Source organism: Melitaea cinxia, chromosome 14, assembly GCF_905220565.1.
Source record: "Melitaea cinxia chromosome 14, ilMelCinx1.1, whole genome shotgun sequence".
In the NCBI taxonomy this organism is placed as follows: Eukaryota; Metazoa; Arthropoda; class Insecta; order Lepidoptera; family Nymphalidae; genus Melitaea; species Melitaea cinxia.
The window spans coordinates 2812882-2834071 of record NC_059407.1 but is presented as its reverse complement, the minus strand read 5'-3'; the positions used below and the strand labels follow the sequence as shown (position 1 = coordinate 2834071).

The 21190-nt window shown below is 35.6% G+C and overlaps 2 protein-coding genes across 2 annotated transcripts; both read right to left on the bottom strand.

Moving 5' to 3' along the window:
* Positions 1-3115: 3115 nt before the first annotated feature.
* LOC123659936 (F-box only protein 32-like) lies at positions 3116-18593 on the bottom strand. The gene is made up of 5 exons (XM_045595098.1): positions 18396-18593; positions 17252-17344; positions 16305-16462; positions 4285-4393; positions 3116-3465 (listed from the first exon to the last, which is right to left on the bottom strand). Exons 2-5 carry the CDS (start codon positions 17282-17284, stop codon positions 3370-3372), a joined length of 396 nt encoding a protein of 131 aa, XP_045451054.1. The 5' UTR covers positions 17285-17344; positions 18396-18593; the 3' UTR covers positions 3116-3369.
* Positions 18594-19758: 1165 nt separating this feature from the next.
* Positions 19759-20652, bottom strand: LOC123659828 (F-box only protein 25-like). The gene is made up of 3 exons (XM_045594997.1): positions 20612-20652; positions 20254-20347; positions 19759-20079 (listed from the first exon to the last, which is right to left on the bottom strand). Exons 1-3 carry the CDS (start codon positions 20650-20652, stop codon positions 19882-19884), a joined length of 333 nt encoding a protein of 110 aa, XP_045450953.1. The 3' UTR covers positions 19759-19881.
* Between the last annotated feature and the right edge of the window lie 538 nt (positions 20653-21190).

The window sequence follows — 21190 nt, the reverse complement described above, 5'->3', positions numbered from 1 at the left end:
TTTCCATTGCCAACGCCCCCGCAACCCCCCAGTTCTTAACTGATCTCTACTCGGCGAAAGGAATATTCCTACTAAATTTCAAATCTCTATGTTTTGCCTTATGGTTCCAGAGATATCATGATGAGTCAATATATAGGTGGAAATCTCTAATATATAATAAATAATAATAATCTAATATCTCTAATATATATATATAAATAGATAAAGTTTTTATTAGGAGCAGATTCGCCAAAAAAGTGTGGTTAGACACTTAACTGCGTGAAAGTTAAGATAATAGGGTTGAATTTTTGAAGCTACAAAATTACTCGCGTCTCGTTCCGATTTCAAACGACTAAATTTTTTCTAGGTAGGTAAAATATTATGTGCTTACAACCCTGATATATACCACACCCGTATCTGAGTGAGATTGACACCTCGAATATGCCAATGTCAAAAATTGTCAACAAAATGAAAAATGCCAAAATGCTGAAAACAAGAAGCAAGTGTTTTGTATAAGCTTCTTGTTGAAAACGAATATTTAGGTTATATTCTTGAGAATGGACCAGTTAAACCAGGACTTTTTACCTAAAATTACAGACGTCGAGTGGAAATTAGAAGTTATGACAAACACACCAGGCGTCGGTTCAGATAATTTAATGTACACAGTGATCTTAAAAACTGACGGTGATGACGTACGTTTTACTTGTGGGACACAGCAATTACAGGATCTAGTGTATAAGTTAAAAGACCTAGTACGACATTGTGAAAAGATTAAAAGTGAACTTGATTGAAATAGGTAGTCTAAAGACGCAACAGGAGTCAAATTTTACGAGTATTTCTATGGTTTCTTTCATATTACCAAACTTAAGCTTTATTTCTAAATAATGAATTAGTTGTATTTTATTTATTTATGTTCCAAAAAGGAATAGTGTATAAGGTTAATAAAACAATTTTGTATAAAGTTTATTTATTCTTTCAATGCAACATTCACACCTAATTTTGTTTTTCACGCATCTAACATTGTTTTCTATATTTTAATATCCAAGAGTAGATTCATAAGAGTAGTATCTTCCTATACTACTCTGAAAGCCTCTCCTTAATAGATAAAGAAGCTTATGTCCAGCCGTGGGATGTAACAGGCTGAAATGTGATATATTAATACCATAAACAGGTTTAAAATTAAACATATTTAAGCAATTGGTTTGTCAAATATGCATTATTTCTTGAGCTGGGTAAAAATATAAATTTATTTATGATATTTATTATAAAATTAAATTAAAAGTGAGGAAGGGGATGTAATAGGTATAAAATCAACTCAATTCACATACACAAAATAATTTTATTTCAAAGATTGTGGTAATAAACAAGACAAGATACAAGAAAACAATTCCTTTGCACAAAAACACATCACAGATTAAACTAAAAATGACTGAATACAAATTGCATTGCACATTTAAATATTATTTTTACTTAAAATCTATCGAAATTACATTTCTAGCATTAGTTACACTCTTTTTTTGAGATGCCTAGCTGAGATTCCATCATAAAATTATATAAAAGTTGTCTAGAAAAAAATATGAAATAATTTAGCTTAGAACAAGGTTACTGCTGCTAAGTATTATATATTTATGAAAAAAATAACCTCAACCTTTTTTTGTAATTACAAGAGTGTAACAGCTCACAGACACTTTTAAAAAATATCTTAAAATATCACATATCAACTACTACTCTACTCTACGTCAAGTATGAACATTTTGACAGTGATGTTATAATCAGACTTAAGTATTTTATTTTATTATGCTTGTATTAAAAATCGGACTTTAACACAAAATAATTTAGGCCCGATTTTGAACAGCTTTTATCCATTAGAATAGAAAAATATTGTATTTTTGCATGATTAAATTTATTATGTTAATAATATAGAATTATTAATATTATTAGTTATTCTATTTAAAACTTTTTTGCTACTAGAATAAAGTATGCTCATTTAAGCTTATTACAAGTTAACTTAGTGATTATTATATTCTTCAAAGGGTTTAGAATCAGAGTCAATTTGGTTTTTTGTAACAAAATTGTTACAAACAGTATATTCCTAAATATAAAAAAAATGTTAGTCATGTCAATTTTTTTAACAATTTCTTTGCACAAACAAGCTGAATTTTAGTTATAGTTTTTGTATTTGAATGAACAGTGACGAATTGTCTTACTGCCTTGACATGATAGTTTGGTTAAAACTGGCATAGAAATATTGGTATACATATGTATATTGATAGAAAATAAAAATAATTGCCTTGTACCCGGCCAACGTCTCAGAACACAGAAACATTTTTGTTCAACAAAATTCTTACTCTATAATTTAGAAATATATTAAGAACTTAAAAGCAATTAGCCATTTTATAATATAATTTTTAGCAATTAAAATGTAAAACAACACTCATTGGTATATATACAACAGACAAATTTCAATAACAAATTTTGGATATATCACAAAGTCTTAAAGCATCTAAGGTTATAGGCAAGTTAGTCTACAGTTACATTAATAAAAAAACAAAACTAAAAAAAAAAAACAGCTATTGCATAGCATTTAAAACGCCAAATTCAGACAATGTCAGAATAGGTTGCATATTTATTTTCTATCATATTATCTTAATTTGAAAATATTAAAACAATTATTCAACTGTTTTAACTTAACATGATATGATTATTGCATTTATAGAAATACCAATTCTGAAAAAAAGAACACAATTTCCGCAAAATAAAATCAATCTTATAACTTTTACATATGCATAGTAGTTGGCTACTTTTGTCAGTTTATATTTGGAAATATTTTTAAAAAGCTTTTCATTCAGTATTGGCACTTAATTATAATTAAACTAGAAAATACTGGAACGGCTTTTAGTCAGAGAATATAATAATTTTACAGAATAAAATATTTGGACGAATTAATTGAATTTTGAAATTATGCATTAGTAGAAGCCTGAGATGTTTAAGTAGTGCTCATGTCGGACTTAACTAAAAACTTTAAAAGCTATTTGACTAAAATAGTTGCCGATTATTCAATGGTCCAGCGAAAAAACAGGAAACTATAGAGATCATAGTTCAAAAATTTAACATCAAGTAATAAAAAAAGTCCTGATAAAATTGTATGTATAATTAATAATTGTAGATATAGGTACATACTACAATAAACAAAAAAGCTATTTAAAAACGCGTCTAGAACAGATGGACATTTTATTGGCATACTGAAATGTTTATCAAAGATGTATTTTTATAACTTCTCTAGACACTAAGTATACTGTGATGGCAGCCATTGTTGTAATTTTAATAACTTTAATTGTTTCAACAAAGTCATGGCCTTAAACATAATAGGCTTGATATTTAATTATATATTTAGAGAGAGAAAAATTTAAGGAAAGCTGCCGGAGGCACGGGGTGAGGAGGGAGAGGCCCGCCTGCCTCCTTCAGTCGTTCGCGGTATTCTGGACACTATAGATAAAAAATACATATTATAATATTTAAATAAAGATAATTTTGACATTGTCCTTAAAGACGATTTTTTTAGTAATTTATTTTCTTATTATTTGTTTATGAAATCAAAAAACATATTTCTAGAAATCTAGCAAAAAATGTGTAAAAAGTCATACTTCATTTTTATTCGAGAAACAACACATTTAAAAATAAAATAAATATAAGAAACATAAATCAATCAAGTTTCCATATAAAATTGAATCCTCAAAAACTATATTTTCAATTGAACCATGTATTACAAAGTTCTATTTCAAAATACAACATATATGAAAGTGCTTATTCATAAATTAAAATCAAAAACAACTTTATTCAAATAGGCCCCAAAAGTATTTTCGAATCATCATTATATTATTGTACATATTCCATTTCAAAGTACCAAATGTAAGATTATATATTATTATGTACAATGGAAAGGTTCATTACATCACCTATCATGAATAACGTACAATAAATTAAATACTAATTGCTTCTTATTTTATTTTAGGGCCTGTTTCATCAGTAGTAGATAATGGCTATTTGACAGTTGACAGTACCTATTCAACAGTCAAAAGTTTTTGATTCATTTTTCTTTTTTACCATCAAATTGTATACTATATTTATGATATATTTATATTCGCATATATTAATCTAAAAGTTATATTGAGGAGAAACAGGTTCTACAGGCCTATTCTACTTCCCACTCAAAGTCAATTTTGTATCGTTATCCGTCAAATAGCGTTATCCAGAACTGGTTAAAATAGGCTCATAATATCGTAGCTGACTAGAATTGTTACTCACCTGGTCAGCTATGCAAGGGTGACCAAGAGATCGCCAGAACAGGCACTTGCAGTGACGGCACAAAGATAAAGTCTCAGCGTATTGGGCGTCTTCTCTCAGTCCATATAGTCTGAAACAAAGATTGTAATATATAATTACATAATTCTAATAAATTACTAATTATATTGATATTGTTATCAGTAATAATAAATAAAATAAAATGGTAAAATATTAGTCATATAGTATAGACGCCGCGATGGCGCAACGGTCTCAGTCATGGATTGTGCCTGTTGCGCTGACGGTTGTGGGTTCGATCCCCGCACATGATAAACATTTGTATTGGCCATACAGGTATTTGCCATGGTCTGGGTGTTTGTGCAGTCCTTCTGGGTCTCCCCACCGTGCCTCGTAGAGCACGTTAAGCCGTCGGTCCCGGTTGTTATCATCTACGCCTGATAGCGATCGTTACTCATAGTAGGGAATATATCCGCCAACCCGCATTGGAGCAGCGTGGTGGATTAAGCTCTGATCCTTCCCCAACATGGGGAAAGAGGCCTATGCCCAGTAGTGGGATATTACAGGCTGAAGCGAGTAAAATATTATATTACTAGTTGTGGCCGCGACTTCGTCCGCGTGTATGGAATTGGTCGTCTGGGTCGGTGGGTGCTCGCTTGCGGTAGTATTTAAACTCGATTTCAACAGCAATACAATTTAATACGTAATGTAAAAATAAGGTACATAAATGTGTGTTTGTACAATCGTCAACGATAATGAAGTGAGCGGGTCGCCGCAGCGGGCGCGCCCGATGAATCGGTCGACGTAAGCAAATGTGTGTGTGACACACACTTGCAAGGCGTTAACAAGTTGCCGCCCCAGGAACGAAGTTCTGCTGATCCATCACTGGCAGCGGGCACAGTCTGTTGAAGGCACGTCGTACAGATCCCGAAGAGGTAATCACGTCTGCTACTCGAGCCACTCCGTCAGAACCGGGATAAATATTTGTCACTCGTCCCAGACGCCATTGATTAGGAGGCAGCCGGTCATCCTTGATCAGCACCATCTCGCCAAGGTTCAGCTGTCCGCCTTTTCTTTGCCATTTCTGCCTCTTCTGTAGTTCTGTTATATATTCCATATAAAAACGATTCCAGAAATGAGTCTTCAGTTTCTGCATTCTCATATAACGTGAGAGTGTATGTAGTGCAGCGGTTTCTTTGACCTCAGGATTCGGGAGTGACGTAAATGTTCGTCCAATTAAAAAATGAGATGGAGTAAGAGCAATAAGATCAGATGGATCTAACGACATCGGAGTAAGAGGTCTTGAGTTCAAGATGGCCTCGATATGTATGAGGACTGTGTTCATCTCTTCATAAGTTAAATTAGCTAAAGACACTACTCGCTTTAGGTGGTGTTTGACAGACTTTACGGAACCCTCGGCTAATCCATTAAAATGGGGGCTATACGCTGGGTAAAATTTAAAATTGATTGAAGAGTCTGCAGCCTTAGAAGCTATACAATCAGAACTTTGTTTAAGGAATTTTGCGAGCTCATTGCAGGCACCTACAAAATTCGTACCATTGTCCGAAAAGATGTTGGCGGGCTTACCCCTACGGGCTATAAAACGATTAAGTGCGGCTAAAAAACTGTCACTAGTTAGGTCGGTGACAAGTTCTATATGTACTGCTTTTATCGCCAAACATATAAAAATACACAAATATGATTTTATTAGCTTGCTACCTCTTCCTTTTCTATTCAAAATCATAACTGGCCCGGCGTAATCTACGGCTGTGTTAATAAACGGGAATTCAGTGTATAAGCGCTGAGCAGGGAGATTACCCATAATTGGTTGTGCAGTTTTGCCAGAAAAACGACAGCATTTTATACAATTACGAACTGTTTTTCTTGCAAGGTTTCTGCCACCTATAATCCAAAATTGTTGTCTACTAAAGCTAATAACAGTTGCGGTCCAGCATGCAAAAAAGCTATGTGATAATATTCAAATATTAAGTTTGCGATTTTGTGTGATGAGTGGAGCAATATGGGATGTTTCGTTTCATAACTGTAGAAGGAATTCAATAGTCTGCCTCCTACTCGCAATAAGTTGTCATTGCAGTCATAAAATGGATTTAAATTAAGTAATTTATTTTTTGCAGGTAACTCTTTTTTATTTTTTAATAATATATATTCTTTAGAAAAATCCTCTTGTTGAGCAAATCTACATAATGATTTTAATGCTGATTTTAGTTCATGAACCTTTAAATACCCACTAAGTTTATTATTTGGATTACGAGAATTGTGTATAAATCGTTGAGCAAAGGCTATGATTCTTTGTAACTTTCCCAACTTTGAAAAACGTTTAATAAAGTCTGAATGAAAGGTGAAATGATCATTTTGTTTTGATGTTAAATGACATTGTACTTTGAGCTCGGGTAAATTTAGAATTTTAGAACCGGTCGGTTGAGCAGGCCACTTTGACTGATTCTGAGAAAGAAATAATGGGCCTGACCACCATAACGAACAGTTTGCCAATTGCTTTGCATCTGCACCACGTGACCCGATGTCAGCTGGGTTCAAATGCGTTGGTACATAGCGCCACATGGACGCTTCTGACATGTCAAGAATTTCCTGAACTCTATTGAAAACGAATGGTTTTAGTAAATGACTTTTTTCAGATTTTATCCAGCCAAGAACAATAGTGGAATCACACCAGTAAGTATAACTTTTTATATTTAATCTTAATGAACATTTTACCTTTTCAGCTAATCTTGCGGCGAGCAGCGCACCACACAATTCTAGTCGCGGGACCGTTGCAGGTTTTATTGGAGCTACTCGACTTTTTGCAGTTAACAAGTTAATTGTTGCCTGGCCTTTAACAGGGATAGATTTAATATAAACACATGCTGAATATGCTTGCGTTGATGCGTCGCTAAAAGCATGAATTTCGACGTCAAATAGAGAGTAATCAGTTAATACGTATCTTGGAATTTTAATGCTATTTATGTAAGTTAAAGAATTAACAAATTTGTGGTAATAAATTTATGTAAGTATCATTTTTCGGACATGTATTCTCTGTCATGTGACCTAAGCTTATATATTCTTTAATGAATTCACAATATTTCATTTTAAATAAAGAATCCTTTGAAAATCGGCGCTCTAAAGATAGAAATCTAGATAATGCTTGTTGATAAGAATCACCAAGTTTGTCGGGAGATTCACTTAAAGGAATCGTCACAACAAAACGTCCGTCAGAATCGTAAGTATAGGTATCTATAAACTGTTGCTAAAATTCTTGTTCTTCTTTAGATATGTGCTTACGTATTGACACTGCTTCAAATTCAAAAAATTGATTTAATTGTTTATCAATGTTTTGGTCAGATGATATGATAGCATGATTGCAATGGACTGTATTTGAATAACATTGTGTTTGTGCAAGACCGGAGATTAACCAACCAAACTTGGTTTCACTTAACGTCGGCTTGTTTTTTCCTAATGAGATATTATTGGAGCAAAGCACACTCCAGAATACATCTGCCCCAAGAAGCATATCTACTTGAGATGGGTAGAAGTATGTGGGGTCGGCTAAAGTAATCCCCTTTGGAATTATTATTGATTTACAATCAACTTGTGTAATAGGTAATAATTGTGTAATACGTGGCACTATAAAACATTTAATTTCCTCTTTGTACGTGGAATTAAGCGATGATATAATAACGTTACATTGTTTGGATAAGCATGAAGTTTGACAGTTCAACCCTTCAACTAGTGACGAGATCGAAGTGGTTGGTAAGTTAAGTTTATCACATAAGTTTTTTGTAATAAAACTCGACGTGCTGCCATTATCTAACAATGCGCGTATCGTATGTTTTTTACCACTATAGTCAGTAGCTTCGATCAAAGCTGTTGACAACAACACACAGTTTTTATCGATAGCTGACAAGGCTACATTATCATGTAAAATTTCATTACGTTTTTGAGTTTCAGGTGGGCTGTGCGGCGACGGCGGAGTCGACTGCAGCACTGAAGAAGACATCGACGGTGGCACTATATTCGGCGGTGGCGCGGACGGCGGCGCAGAGCAAAGAACTATATTATTATGTGCAGTGATCGATTCATTTGGTGTATGTGATTCATGTCTATGTAATAAGCTGTTTATTTGCTTATTACATACTCGACAAGGCCCTATTTTACAGGTATTTCTGGTATGACCCTGACGTAAGCAGTTCAAGCACAATTTAAGAGATTTCGCTTTTGACATTCGGTTCTCTAATGAAAAAGACCTAAACTTTAAACAACGATATATAGCGTGATTATGTTTACATAACGGACAAACATACGGTTTATTTATATGTGAGGAGTTGGGGTTGGAGGTCACTACTAATGATTTTTGACGATTATTATAAGTGACGTCACTGTGTCTACGTTTCGTGTGAGTGTCCTCCATGGTCTCTAACAGATCAGCTTGATTTTTTAGGAAAGTAATCATATTCTCAAGTGTCGGCAAATCCTTCAACGTGTTACGGTAAGTTTCCCATTCACGGCTTGTGACAGGGTCTAACTTCGTAGAAATAATATACACGATTAGTGCGTCCCAGTGTTCAGTAGGCAATTTCAAAGTTTTCAAAGCTCTAAGATTTTTATTTACGATGTCAATAATGTTACGTAACGCTTTAGAAGACTCTTTAGCTATGGATTCAATATTAAAAATCGATTGAATATGATTTGTAACAAGAAGTCGTGTGTTATTATATCGATCACACAAAAGATCCCATGCTACGTCATAATTAGCAGCTGAGAAGTCGAGCGAACGTATAACTAATGCTGCACTGTCTTTTAAAGTCGCGCGAAGATAATGAAATTTATGTATTTTAGGAATGGAGTTATCATTGTGCACAAGAGAAATAAATGTATCACGAAATTCAAGCCAGTCATGATTTTGACCCGAAAAGGTAGGTATAGGTATAGTAGGTAATTTAAGTTTTGGCCCACCTCCATGCACAGTACTAGAACCTGGCATCGAACCGGAACCGGTGGCGCCGGGCTGTTCGTGCCGCGCCAACAACTCTCGGGCAAGCGCGATGCTCTGGAAGTACTGGGACTCAAAATTCTCACGTTCTGTGAATTGGTCCTCTGGAATTTCAGATACATTTTCAAGGTTAGATTGAACATCATCATATTCTGAATAAAGTTCTTCTATTTTAGTAAGGCGAATGTTGAGCTCGTTAATTAAAAGTGATGTTATCGTGTCTGAGTTTTTAAATGAATCTAAATAATTTTTAAAAAGAGTAAGCTTAGCCTTAAATGTTGCACGCCTTTTCACTAAAGTTTTAGGGTCCATTATGAGTTATATGATATGTATTATGTACTTACGAAATCAGTATAAACTGTAAATAAATACAAATAGAATTTAGGCGTAACTAATTAAAGAAAATATAGAAGAATACTTAAAAGCAATAATGAAGAGAAGCGAGGGTTCAGTAAGTGTGCGCAGCTAGGTAAAAAGCTAAGCGTGCGATGCGAGTAGCCGACAGTGCCTTCGGCTGATGCAATACCGGTCGGCAACTAATTCCGCACAGCAAGTGGGTAGGTAGCGGCAGTAAGCGGTCGTGCGGCACAATCGCGATCGACTGGAATGCGTAATAGCAATAATTACCCACTATTCGTTAAACACAATCCACACACAAAACGATTAATCCAAATCAAAACCTCTGAAATAGACAAAACGTATATGAATGTAATAAATAGATAATTAAATGCAATTTATTTGCCTTAAAATAATTCTTTTTATCTTAATATTTTAAATTTAAGTAAAATGAATAAACAATATGAAGCAGTAGCTACTTTATAATAGGTAATAAATAGGTAGGTTTATTTTTATGACTATATAAATTATTTTTTATGTCTGCTCATCCCCAAAGGGTAAGAAACGTGACGATTGATACCTTAAGTATCTACTAGTGTAGATTTAAATAATTCGGTAATTAAACGAATAAGAAATTTTGATTAAAGAAGTGATTTTAAAAAATATATGAAATAATAGATATTAATAGGGAAATAATTGGAACGAACTTACAATAACGCCACCCTATATCCTTATTATATTATGCACTTCAAATTTCAAGGTAGGTGCAAGGTCGTATCCAATCCAGCATAGGTAACTTTCCGTTGCGAACACGCCACGTCGATTCGCTCGTTTCCTTTATTCCAAATCTTTATGAATATGCACTGATTTTTTCTTTAAAGCATCCGGCTCGAAGGACCAAAATGTATGGAATTGGTCGTCTGCGTTAGTGGGTGCTCGCTTGCGGTAGTATTTAAACTCGATTTCAACAGCAATACAATTTAATACGTAATGTAAAAATAAGGTACATAAATGTGTGTTTGTACAATCGTCAACGATAATGAAGTGAGCGGGTCGCCGCAGCGGGCGCGCCCGATGAATCGGTCGACGTAAGCAAATGTGTGTGTGACACACACTTGCAAGGCGTTAACACCGCGTGTATTTAACAAAAAAGTTATATTTCAGTTCGCAGTTATAAAATAAATAAATTCCTCAAATAAAAGTAGCCTAAGGTACTCCTTACTATATCAGCTATCTGCCAGTGAAAGTCCCGTCAAAATCGGTCCAGCCGTTTCAAAGATTAGCCAGAACAAACAGACAGACAGACAAAAATTGTAAAACATGTTATTTTGGTATATGTATCGTGTATACATCCATATGCATTTAGTAAAAAGCGGTTTTTTAAATATTACAAACAGACACTCCAATTTTATTTATTTGTATAGATTATATAATTAATAATTTATTATTATTTTTCTATTCTGATTTTTTTCCAGCATTTTTCTACCAGTTTTGAGAGTACGTATGCATGCACACTGTTTGTCATCATCCACTTCACATCACTTCGGCCTGCGTATTTCAAAGCCAGCAGTTGGATAGCTATCCCGCCATCGGTCGGCTTTTTAAGTTCCAAGGTGGTAGTGGAACTGTGTTATTCCTTACCACACCCACGGGAAGAGAGGGGGTGGCTATAATCTTGACTGCCGTAACCACAAAGCATAAATTGTTTGTATGTATTGTAAAATGTAACTATAATTATGATTATACGTTTTTACAAAAAATCACTCTCTCTCTCTCATTCACTCTCTGTGAAAAAAAATCAGAATAAAAATAATTTAAACATTTTTGAATATCATATCAAAAATTGACCGCTCCAGCGGGACTCGAACCCGCGTCTCCGACTGACCGTGTTGGCGCTCTAGCCAATTAAGCTATGGAACGATGTACCCGCTAGAGCGAAATTCTTGATATGATGATTTTTATTTTCGGTTTAAACGGACCGTGGCGCCGTCTATAGTGAGTTCTTTACAGAGACCCGTAACTATTCAAAGTTTCATATTACAATGAAAATCTTTGACAGGAGACGACACCATGCTATTTTTAATAAGTACGATTTTATTTTTGTGTTACCCTCACATTAGGAATTCTAAACATTTTTGAATATCATATCAAAAATTGACCGCTCCAGCGGGACTCGAACCCGCGTCTCCGACTGACCGTGTCGGCGCTCTAGCCAATTAAGCTATGGAACGATGTACCCGCTAGAGCGAAATTCTTGATATGATGATTTTTATTTTCGGTTTAAGCGAACCGTGGCGCCGTCTATAGGCTGCTAGTGCTGTGTGGCTACGGCACTAAAGAATTTAGCCACCCTCTCTCTTCCCGTGGGTGTCGTATGAGGCGACTAAGGGATAACAAGGTTCCACAACCACCTTGGAACTTAAGAAGCCGACCGATGGCGGGATAACCATCCAACTGCTGGCTTTGAAATACACAGGCCGAAGACGGGCAGCAGCGTCTTCGGTGCGACAAAGCCCGTACTGCGGTCACCAACCCGCCTGCCCAGCGTGGTGACTATGGGCAAAACACATGAGTTCACGTTATTTTTGGCGTGAACTTGTGGAGGCCTATGTCCAGCAGTGGACTGTATAGGCTGTAATGATGAAATGTAGACCAAAAAAAAAAAAACGTTAAAAAGTTGCATTCGATAGAGAATTAAGAACTTTACCAAAGTTATGCGTATTATCTATAATCTATAATATATATAAAAGCGAAAGGTCACTCACTCATCACGAAATCTCCGAAACTATAACACCTACAAACTTGAAATTTGGCAGGTAGGCTTCTTATATGACGTAGGCATCCGCTAAGAACGGATTTTACGAAATTCGACCCCTAAGAGGGTAAAACGGGGGTTGGAAGTTTGTATGAAAGTCCTATGTTTTTGAAGTAACTGACTTGAAATTTAAAATGTAAGCTCTATAGATGGTGAAAAGGTGTCCAAATAATGTATCTTTAGAAATTAACTCCCTTTTGGGATTAAAACGGGGGATAGTAGGTTGACTCCCTCATCACGAAATTTCCGAAACTATAACATCTATAAGCTTGAAATTTGGCAGGTAGGCTCCTTATAAGGCGTCAACATCCGCTAAGAATGAATTTTACGAAACTTGATCCCTAAGGGGGTAAAACGGGGGTTGAAAGTTTGTATGAAAGTCCCATGTTTTTGAAGTAAGAGACTTGAAATTTAAAATGTATGCTCTATAGACTGATGTTAAGGAGGTGTCCAAATAATGCATCGTAATTTATATATATAAAAGAGAAAGGTTACTGACTCACTCATCACGAGAACTCAAAAACCGCTGGATGGTCTATCAATCCAGGTTGGACAAAGATAAAGTTTGGCAGGGAGGTAGATTATAGTTAGCAGACGTCCGCTAAAAACGGATTTTACGATATTCCATCGCTAAGGGGGTTTAATTGGGGTTGGTAGTTTTTATGAAACATATACAGTCTGAAAATAAAACCAAAAATGTGGTGTATAGAGAGGTTTTATAAAAATAACTATTAAATTATACTAAATTGTGCCTTTTAAAAAGTTACTCAGTTTGATAAGCATTTCAAGTGACTGAAATAAAAAAAATATTTGCGTTAAACATCTTAATAGTAATGCATATCTTCATAACCACGAGAACGTAGTCGCGGGCAACAGTAAGTGTATTATAAACAAAGTCCCCAAAAGTGTATGTGATCGATTCGCTTAAAATTTACTGAACAGATTTTCATGCGGTTTCACCATTGGAGAGAGGGCTCCACCATTGGCAAGAGGAAGGTTTATGGAACGGCTAAGCCATTTTTGATGAGAGTTTCACTGGAAGTTTGCTGGGAAAACTTTGTGACACACTAATTTCAACGCGGGCGAAGCCGCGGGCACAGCTAGTTTACCTATATAGGTACATTAAGAATTTATAAAATAATCTATTTTTAATAATCAAAACGAAAATGGGAAGACACCTCATTGCTTTTTTAACTTTTTTTTTTTGTATTTTGTGTAAAAAACTAGTCAAAGATTTTTTTATGCCTTAATCACGCACTAGTAAGGATTCGCAGAAGCTCTACAAATTAAACCGTATGTCCAAACAGCTGTGGTGAAATTTTTGATACTATGTATCGTAAAATCTTATTTAATCCACTCATTGTGTCGCCGTAACAAGTAATCTACTTATACTTTTAATGAGCTAAGTAAACAGTACGATTACGTATTTAAAAAATTATTATATTATTATTTTTAAGAATAATATTTAACAAATAACTTTCCACGTCATTTTACTATTATTCAATTCGGAATTGAGGAATACTTGTCATCATTTGCAAGACAAAATAAACATGGTTATCTTTATATTAGCAACGAATAAATTGGGAAAAAAAGTTGTTATAAAAAACAAAAACATAACAATTACGAGAAGTACACATTAAAAAAAATCTAGCCGTTTGTTGCACGAATTTCAGAATTTTTGCAACTACTTTAGTCAATTTATCACTAAGTTAGATAGTAATATCCCATTTTCTTGAGGTCAAACCTGATAACCGTTTTTTTTCTATTGAACTTGGCTCTATTACACGCCTCCTAGGAGGCTGTGCTTTACTGTCATAAAATAAAAAATACGGGAAGCACTAAAACCTCTATATTTTTTATCACAATGCATTCATACGCTATAGAATGGACACTTTTGTACAGAATACACATCAAACTAAAAATTAAATATCAGTTTAAGTCTTTTTTAATACTATTATAGTAAAAATAATCGGTTAATTTTTTTATTATATATACGTTAACGGTTTGGATGTACGGATGATAGCAAAATAACGCGATTACCACTTGACGAAATTAGCTGTTTTTATATTATGTCAGGAAACTATTAACTAAGCAGCCTATTGAATATGGAGTCTGGATAATTCTTCAATTTTTTACAGTAAATGTTTTACGTTTCTATCATAATAATATAGTATCAGAGCCATCTGTGATGTGATGAGAACTAAATCATCTTGTATGTTACACCTGACACCTGACTTCTGACGGGCGATAGGTATGTGCGGCTGAACCGTACACATCTAAATGAATTTATTATTGTTGTTGTTTTTTATATGATACTAGTTGACCTCGCAAACGTTGTTTTGCCATATATTTTATTAATCTTCTCAATCCCCCCCATAACTTAGGGAAATGAAAAATAGATGTTGGCCGATTCTCAGACCTACCCGATATGCACACAAAATTTCATAATATTTTATTAACACTCTTAACCCCCCCTCCCCCTTATAACTTAGGGGTATGAAAAATAGATGTTAGCCGATTCTCAGACCTACCCGATATGCACACAAAATTTCATGAGAATCGGTCAAGCCGTTTCGGAGGAGTTTAACTACAAACACCGCGACACGAGAATTTCATATATTAGATTTAAAATATTATTCTTTACACTTCTATTCTTTCACTTATATTTCAAACTAGCTGTGCCCGCGGCTTCGCCCGCGTTGAAATTAGTGTGTCACAAAGTTTTCCCAGCAAACTTCCAGTGAAACTCTCATCAAAAATGGCTTAGCCGTTCCATAAACCTTCCTCTTGCCAATGGTGGAGCCCTCTCTCCAATGGTGAAACCGCATGAAAATCTGTTCAGTAAATTTTAAGCGAATCGATCACATACACTTTTGGGGACTTTGTTTATAATACACTTACTGTTGCCCGCGACTACGTTCTCGTGGTTATGAAGATATGCATTACTATTAAGATGTTTAACGCAAATATTTTTTTTATTTCAGTCACTTGAAATGCTTATCAAACTGAGTAACTTTTTAAAAGGCACAATTTAGTATAATTTAATAGTTATTTTTATAAAACCTCTCTATACACCACATTTTTGGTTTTATTTTCAGACTGTATATGTTTCATAAAAACTACCAACCCCAATTAAACCCCCTTAGCGATGGAATATCGTAAAATCCGTTTTTAGCGGACGTCTGCTAACTATAATCTACCTCCCTGCCAAACTTTATCTTTGTCCAACCTGGATTGATAGACCATCCAGCGGTTTTTGAGTTCTCGTGATGAGTGAGTCAGTAACCTTTCTCTTTTATATATATAAATTACGATGCATTATTTGGACACCTCCTTAACATCAGTCTATAGAGCATACATTTTAAATTTCAAGTCTCTTACTTCAAAAACATGGGACTTTCATACAAACTTTCAACCCCCGTTTTACCCCCTTAGGGATCAAGTTTCGTAAAATTCATTCTTAGCGGATGTTGACGCCTTATAAGGAGCCTACCTGCCAAATTTCAAGCTTATAGATGTTATAGTTTCGGAAATTTCGTGATGAGGGAGTCAACCTACTATCCCCCGTTTTAATCCCAAAAGGGAGTTAATTTCTAAAGATACATTATTTGGACACCTTTTCACCATCTATAGAGCTTACATTTTAAATTTCAAGTCAGTTACTTCAAAAACATAGGACTTTCATACAAACTTCCAACCCCCGTTTTACCCTCTTAGGGGTCGAATTTCGTAAAATCCGTTCTTAGCGGATGCCTACGTCATATAAGAAGCCTACCTGCCAAATTTCAAGTTTGTAGGTGTTATAGTTTCGGAGATTTCGTGATGAGTGAGTGACCTTTCGCTTTTATATATATTATTATAGATACTCACTTTCGAAGCTGATGGAAGACTTTCTTCCAGTCAACATCCTTGCTATCTTTGTGCAGCGAGTCGATCTGTTGCCGTGTGAAGTGGAACGCGACGAGCTCGCGCCACACGCGCTGCTCCGAGCACACCGACGACATCACCGACCACGCTGACGACGCGGCCTGCTCGGGGAAATGATGAAATAAATTTGTTGGTTTGAAGTTGAAGGTGATTTAAGTTGGAATTGGCAGCAGTTTCACGAGTTCGTGTTAAAGAGAGAGCGAGAGATAAAGAGACTGAGGGAGAGGGAGAGGGAGAGAGAGAGAGAGAGAGACATAGACACACGCACAGAAAAAGGTGTAATCTCGTTTTCAGGTCCCAAACAATACGCCGCGCGTTTACAACAACAATATACTGAGTGCCTAGTGCGAGTTTTATTCACAGAAACATGAAAGAAACGCGTTTATACGTGAAGATTATTTTGCATGGGAATTTAAACACTGCAGCCTAGACGATAAAGAATAGTATACGATACAATCGATACAGAGTCATCTAGCGGCAAACGCGAGAACTAGGTTGAAATGCCGAATTTCCCATACAAAATGAAGTTAAAATTTACGTCCGTTATTGCGAGACGGATTAAACAAAACTCGCACTAGGCACTTTGTCCCAAGTAACAAAACGGTTCCAATAGGAGGATGAAATCGCATCGACTATGATAAAAGTTATATAAAAATATTTTTGAATCTGCGACCCGCATATTAAATTACTGTACCACCCTGTGCACCTAAATATCTACTATCATCAATTACTTCGCTTTATATTATCCTGCCTTAAGACCAAAATAAGTCGAATATAAATGAACATTTAAATGAAATTGAATGAAAATGATTTTTAATAAAAACATTTAAATGAAACGCGAGTGTTGAGCAAAGTTACGCTTATTTTTAAACATAAAAAAATTAACTCACATCTAAATCCCTGTGATCCGATATCCTCAACATGACCTCCCTGATACACTCCTCAGGCAAATCGTGAAGTTTAGGCACTATTTCTGGTCCCGGCTATAATAAATAATGATTTAAATTTAGTACTTTGAATTAAACGATATACGCTTATTTCTGAATAACGAATGATTTTTAGTGTATCACGAATTACTCACGGCAATTAATGATTTTAATATAGATGGAAACTATTTTCAATCAACCAGATTATTTCTCAATACTTTTCAGTTTATTCTTGGAAAAACAAACAAATAAAATAGCCCCATTTGAGCTCTAGTAGGTAGGGCACAGCATGAAATATCTTGCTCAAATTTTGGAGTAGTCCGAATGGTATACTTCTCAACCTTACAGAACATCACAGCTAAATAATACTGCTGTTTAACCGGGTTGTGTTCCTGTGTAAGGTAGCCAGAGCTCCTGAGGAGGGTAAGAGGTTTGGCTACACGTTTGTTAGGCTCTTAGTGTTGCAGACGTCCATAGGTCGGTATAGGCATAGGTTGTTTGCCGTTCTAATCTAAGCGTACGCTGTTCGCGATGAGTTAGACTTTTCAAAATACCGGCTAGGTGGGTGCCCAGTTACCCAGTTTTCGTAAAACCTAACTAGGGATAACCTATGTACATATGCTATCCGTAAAAAATTCAAGTTAGGCCACTTTAAAAACCTTAGCCAAACCCAATCCATACCTCCTGTATGCTTAAGCCGTCCGAGATGTTTTTACGATTTAGTAGCCTTCAAAAACCCTAGCCAGTCTCATACCTCCTGCACACCTGTGCCGTCAACGATTTGGTAATATCCTGCAAACCAATGTCATGAGATCTAACAAGTACTTTTTGAGTCATATCTAATAATGACTATTTACTTGTCTATTTTTTTTTGTCGACCTACGTTGTGTTATACCCCATGACTTTTCAATGGATATACCTATTTTGATGATTCTTATTTTGATTGAAAGCCGACGCTTGTCTGATAACTGCTATTTTATAAACTTTTTTACGACGATTTTTTCGTCTACTTATGTTGTGTTACGATGTGTTACGTGTCGATATAATTGAAGACGGTTTTATTTCGTTTGCGAGGAAACACAAATATCAAAACCCTAGCCAGTCATACTTCCTGTATACGAATGCTGTCCGCGATGTGGTAGATCCTGGCGATGGCGTGGTCGTGGTGTCCCCACAGCGCGCGGGAGCCCAGAGGTCGGCCCCAACACGCGCGGCGCTCCGCTTCCCGCAGCGCTGACAGCGCTACTAGCAGCGCTCGAAGCGCGTTCAGATTCTGCTTCGATTGCGCGACTACGAGCGGTCATCGTGATTATTAAATAATTAATTTATATATTTTACCTACTAATCAAAAACTGAAAGTATTTTTACAATTTCAAATATAAAAAATAGCATTAAATAACATTTATTTAAATTAAAGGTATGCACGCGTTTAACAAAAGTAAGCCTGTTCACAAAATAACAATAGATAAATATGTATAGGTATTGTAATTAGGGTGAGTAGGTACCTAATTTAGTATTAGTTTTGGTATAACAATAAATAATAGGTAACAGAGTATATGATAATTATTATTTAAGCCTCTAGCACTTCTAGGGAAAGCAAAAAGCGTAGGTAACTTCTTTTTTACATTTCGTAGGTGTAATCAGTTTATGATGTAAATATGTGTGATGTTTCTCATTTAAATTTCGACTTTTGTACTTCTTTTCCCACATTGACATTTGAGTAGTAATGAAAGTAAAATTAGTTTAATTTTTTTATAGTCTGAATATAATAATTAGACACGGCCAAAGAGAATCTTTGTCATTTTAAAATAATATATTGTACGTTAAAAATATCTCTATAAAGATTTTATTTGGATTGATATAATTATACAACTAGCCTCGCCTTGCGTTTTTACCAGCGAAAATTACCGATCTCGTGGGAATGTTGAGATAAAAGTAGTCTATATATAATTCTGGATCTACCTCCAAGGTTTCGTTACAATCAGTTAAAAACTATCCATCCATCTGTCCCCACAAAATTTCATATTGACTTTACTACAATAAACTTTAATTTTAATATAATTAAACATTAACTACATCTTCATCATTTCAGCCTATTACAGTCCACTGCTGGACATAGGCCTCCACAAGTTCGTCCCAAAAAATGGCGTAAACTCATGTGTTTTCCCATAGTCACCACGCTGGGCAGGCGGGTTGGTGACCGCAGGGCCGGCTTTGTCGCACCGAAGACGCTGCTGTCCGTCTTCGGCCTCTGTATTTCAAAGCCAGCAGTTGGATGGTTATACCGCCATCGGTCGGCTTTTTAAGTTGCAAGGTGTTAGTGGAACTGTGTTATCCCTTAGTCGCCTCTTACGACACCCACGGGAGGAGAGGGGGTGGCTATATTCTTTACTACCGTAGCCACACAGTATAAATACATACTAGTGTAAGCACTACCTTATATTATTTAACTTACAATTCACACAAAGATGATATTTATAATTTAGTTTTTATATATATTTATTAATTACCAATAAAATCCATAATAATTACAACAACTATAGATTAGAACAAAAACTACAGAGTTTTGTACTGTGTACTAAGTTGTTATTGCCTTACGTACCTTGATCAGCAAGTTGTTCAAGCATAGAAAGCAATAGCTTCTGCGCTGCTCCTGGAAGGTTTGTCAGCTTCTGACCTCCGAGCAGTAGTTCTAAGAGCGCGCAGATGTAGTTGAACCTTCGAACATCGCGCACGGCCGATGAGAAATCTAATCGCCGCACCGCCTCTGAGAGGCCATTGAAACCGGCAATCTGTTAAGACATGTATGCACTGCGTGTATCAGTAAGTAGGTAAAGTAGGTATATATTACACTGAAAGGGTAATTTCAAAGATTAAGATCGTGTATCGATCGTGATGATGTGATCGTAGTTCTGGTCTCCGACAATTCATTTGATCTATTCAGTTAAGCGATAAGCGCAAGTTACCTCTCGAGTGCACTTGATGGTGATATGACAATGTGGAGGGACTCTGGCTACTACGTCATCTGAACCCTTTTCTCCTTGTTCTCCTGATGTGATCCTGTAACATGAAAAACAAAATGAATTTTCAACATATGTCTTTCTATATATATACTAATATAATTTCAAATCTGTATTGAATATGTTAATTTCATTATTTGTAAATCATATTTTGTATTATATGAACATGATCTATTTGTCAAGGGATTCTTCTTCTTCTTTAGGGTTAATGGCTTTCAATATGCCAAATGAGCATAGATGATTACGCCAATGTCACCTAGAAATCAAGGGAGATTAAAAAGGGTCTAAAAGCTCACCCTATTACCACAGGTGCATAGCAGAACATATAAACGTTAAATTTGACATGTGTTTTCATCACGGGTAAAGACGTTGTACAAAATATAAATGCACAATTTGATAACAAGTTGGTGCTTGGTCATAGCAACTAATCGCGAGTTCCATCCTCGTTCATGGCAAATGTTTGTACGAACCATGCAAATGATTTTTGAGGTCTGGGCTTTTGTGTTGTGTGTATGTGTGTGTGTGTGTGTGTGTTTTCTGACTCCGGTATTAGGATTCCCAACCCATTAGGTGTCGTTGAGTGTGATGGGTTTATTTTTTTATAGAAACTAGGTCTGCAAACAAGCGTACAGCTGACCTACTAAGCGATTACGGGTAGATTATAGACGCTTGCGCCACTAGAAGCATAACAAGCGCGTTGCCAACCCTATCCCTATCCACCATTATCCACTGCGCTCTGTCACCTTATTCACCACAGGAATACAACACTACTTGAAAGCAGTAGGCATTATTTAGCCGTTATACTTTGTAAGGTCGAGGTACTCCCGCAGTCTGACTGCTCCAAGTTTGGAGCAGGATATTTCTTGCTGTGTCCTACTCTCAG

What these genes read in the sequence shown, in the direction of transcription:
- LOC123659936 (XM_045595098.1), bottom strand. Translation starts at nt 17,284, where the DNA reads ATGTTGAGGATATCGGATCACAGGGATTTAGAT. An exon ending in CGGATCACAGGGATTTAGAT is followed by an intron (nt 16,463 to 17,251) that starts GTGAGTTAATTT and finishes TTCCCCGAGCAG; the next exon opens with GCCGCGTCGTCAGCGTGGTC. An exon ending in ACCCTTGCATAGCTGACCAG is followed by an intron (nt 3,466 to 4,284) that starts GTGAGTAACAAT and finishes TTTTATCTATAG; the next exon opens with TGTCCAGAATACCGCGAACG.
- LOC123659828 (XM_045594997.1), bottom strand. Translation starts at nt 20,652, where the DNA reads ATGTCAAATTTAACGTTTATATGTTCTGCTATGCACCTGTG. An exon ending in TGTTCTGCTATGCACCTGTG is followed by an intron (nt 20,348 to 20,611) that starts GTAATAGGGTGA and finishes TTCATGTTACAG; the next exon opens with GATCACATCAGGAGAACAAG. An exon ending in CCATCAAGTGCACTCGAGAG is followed by an intron (nt 20,080 to 20,253) that starts GTAACTTGCGCT and finishes ATGTCTTAACAG; the next exon opens with ATTGCCGGTTTCAATGGCCT.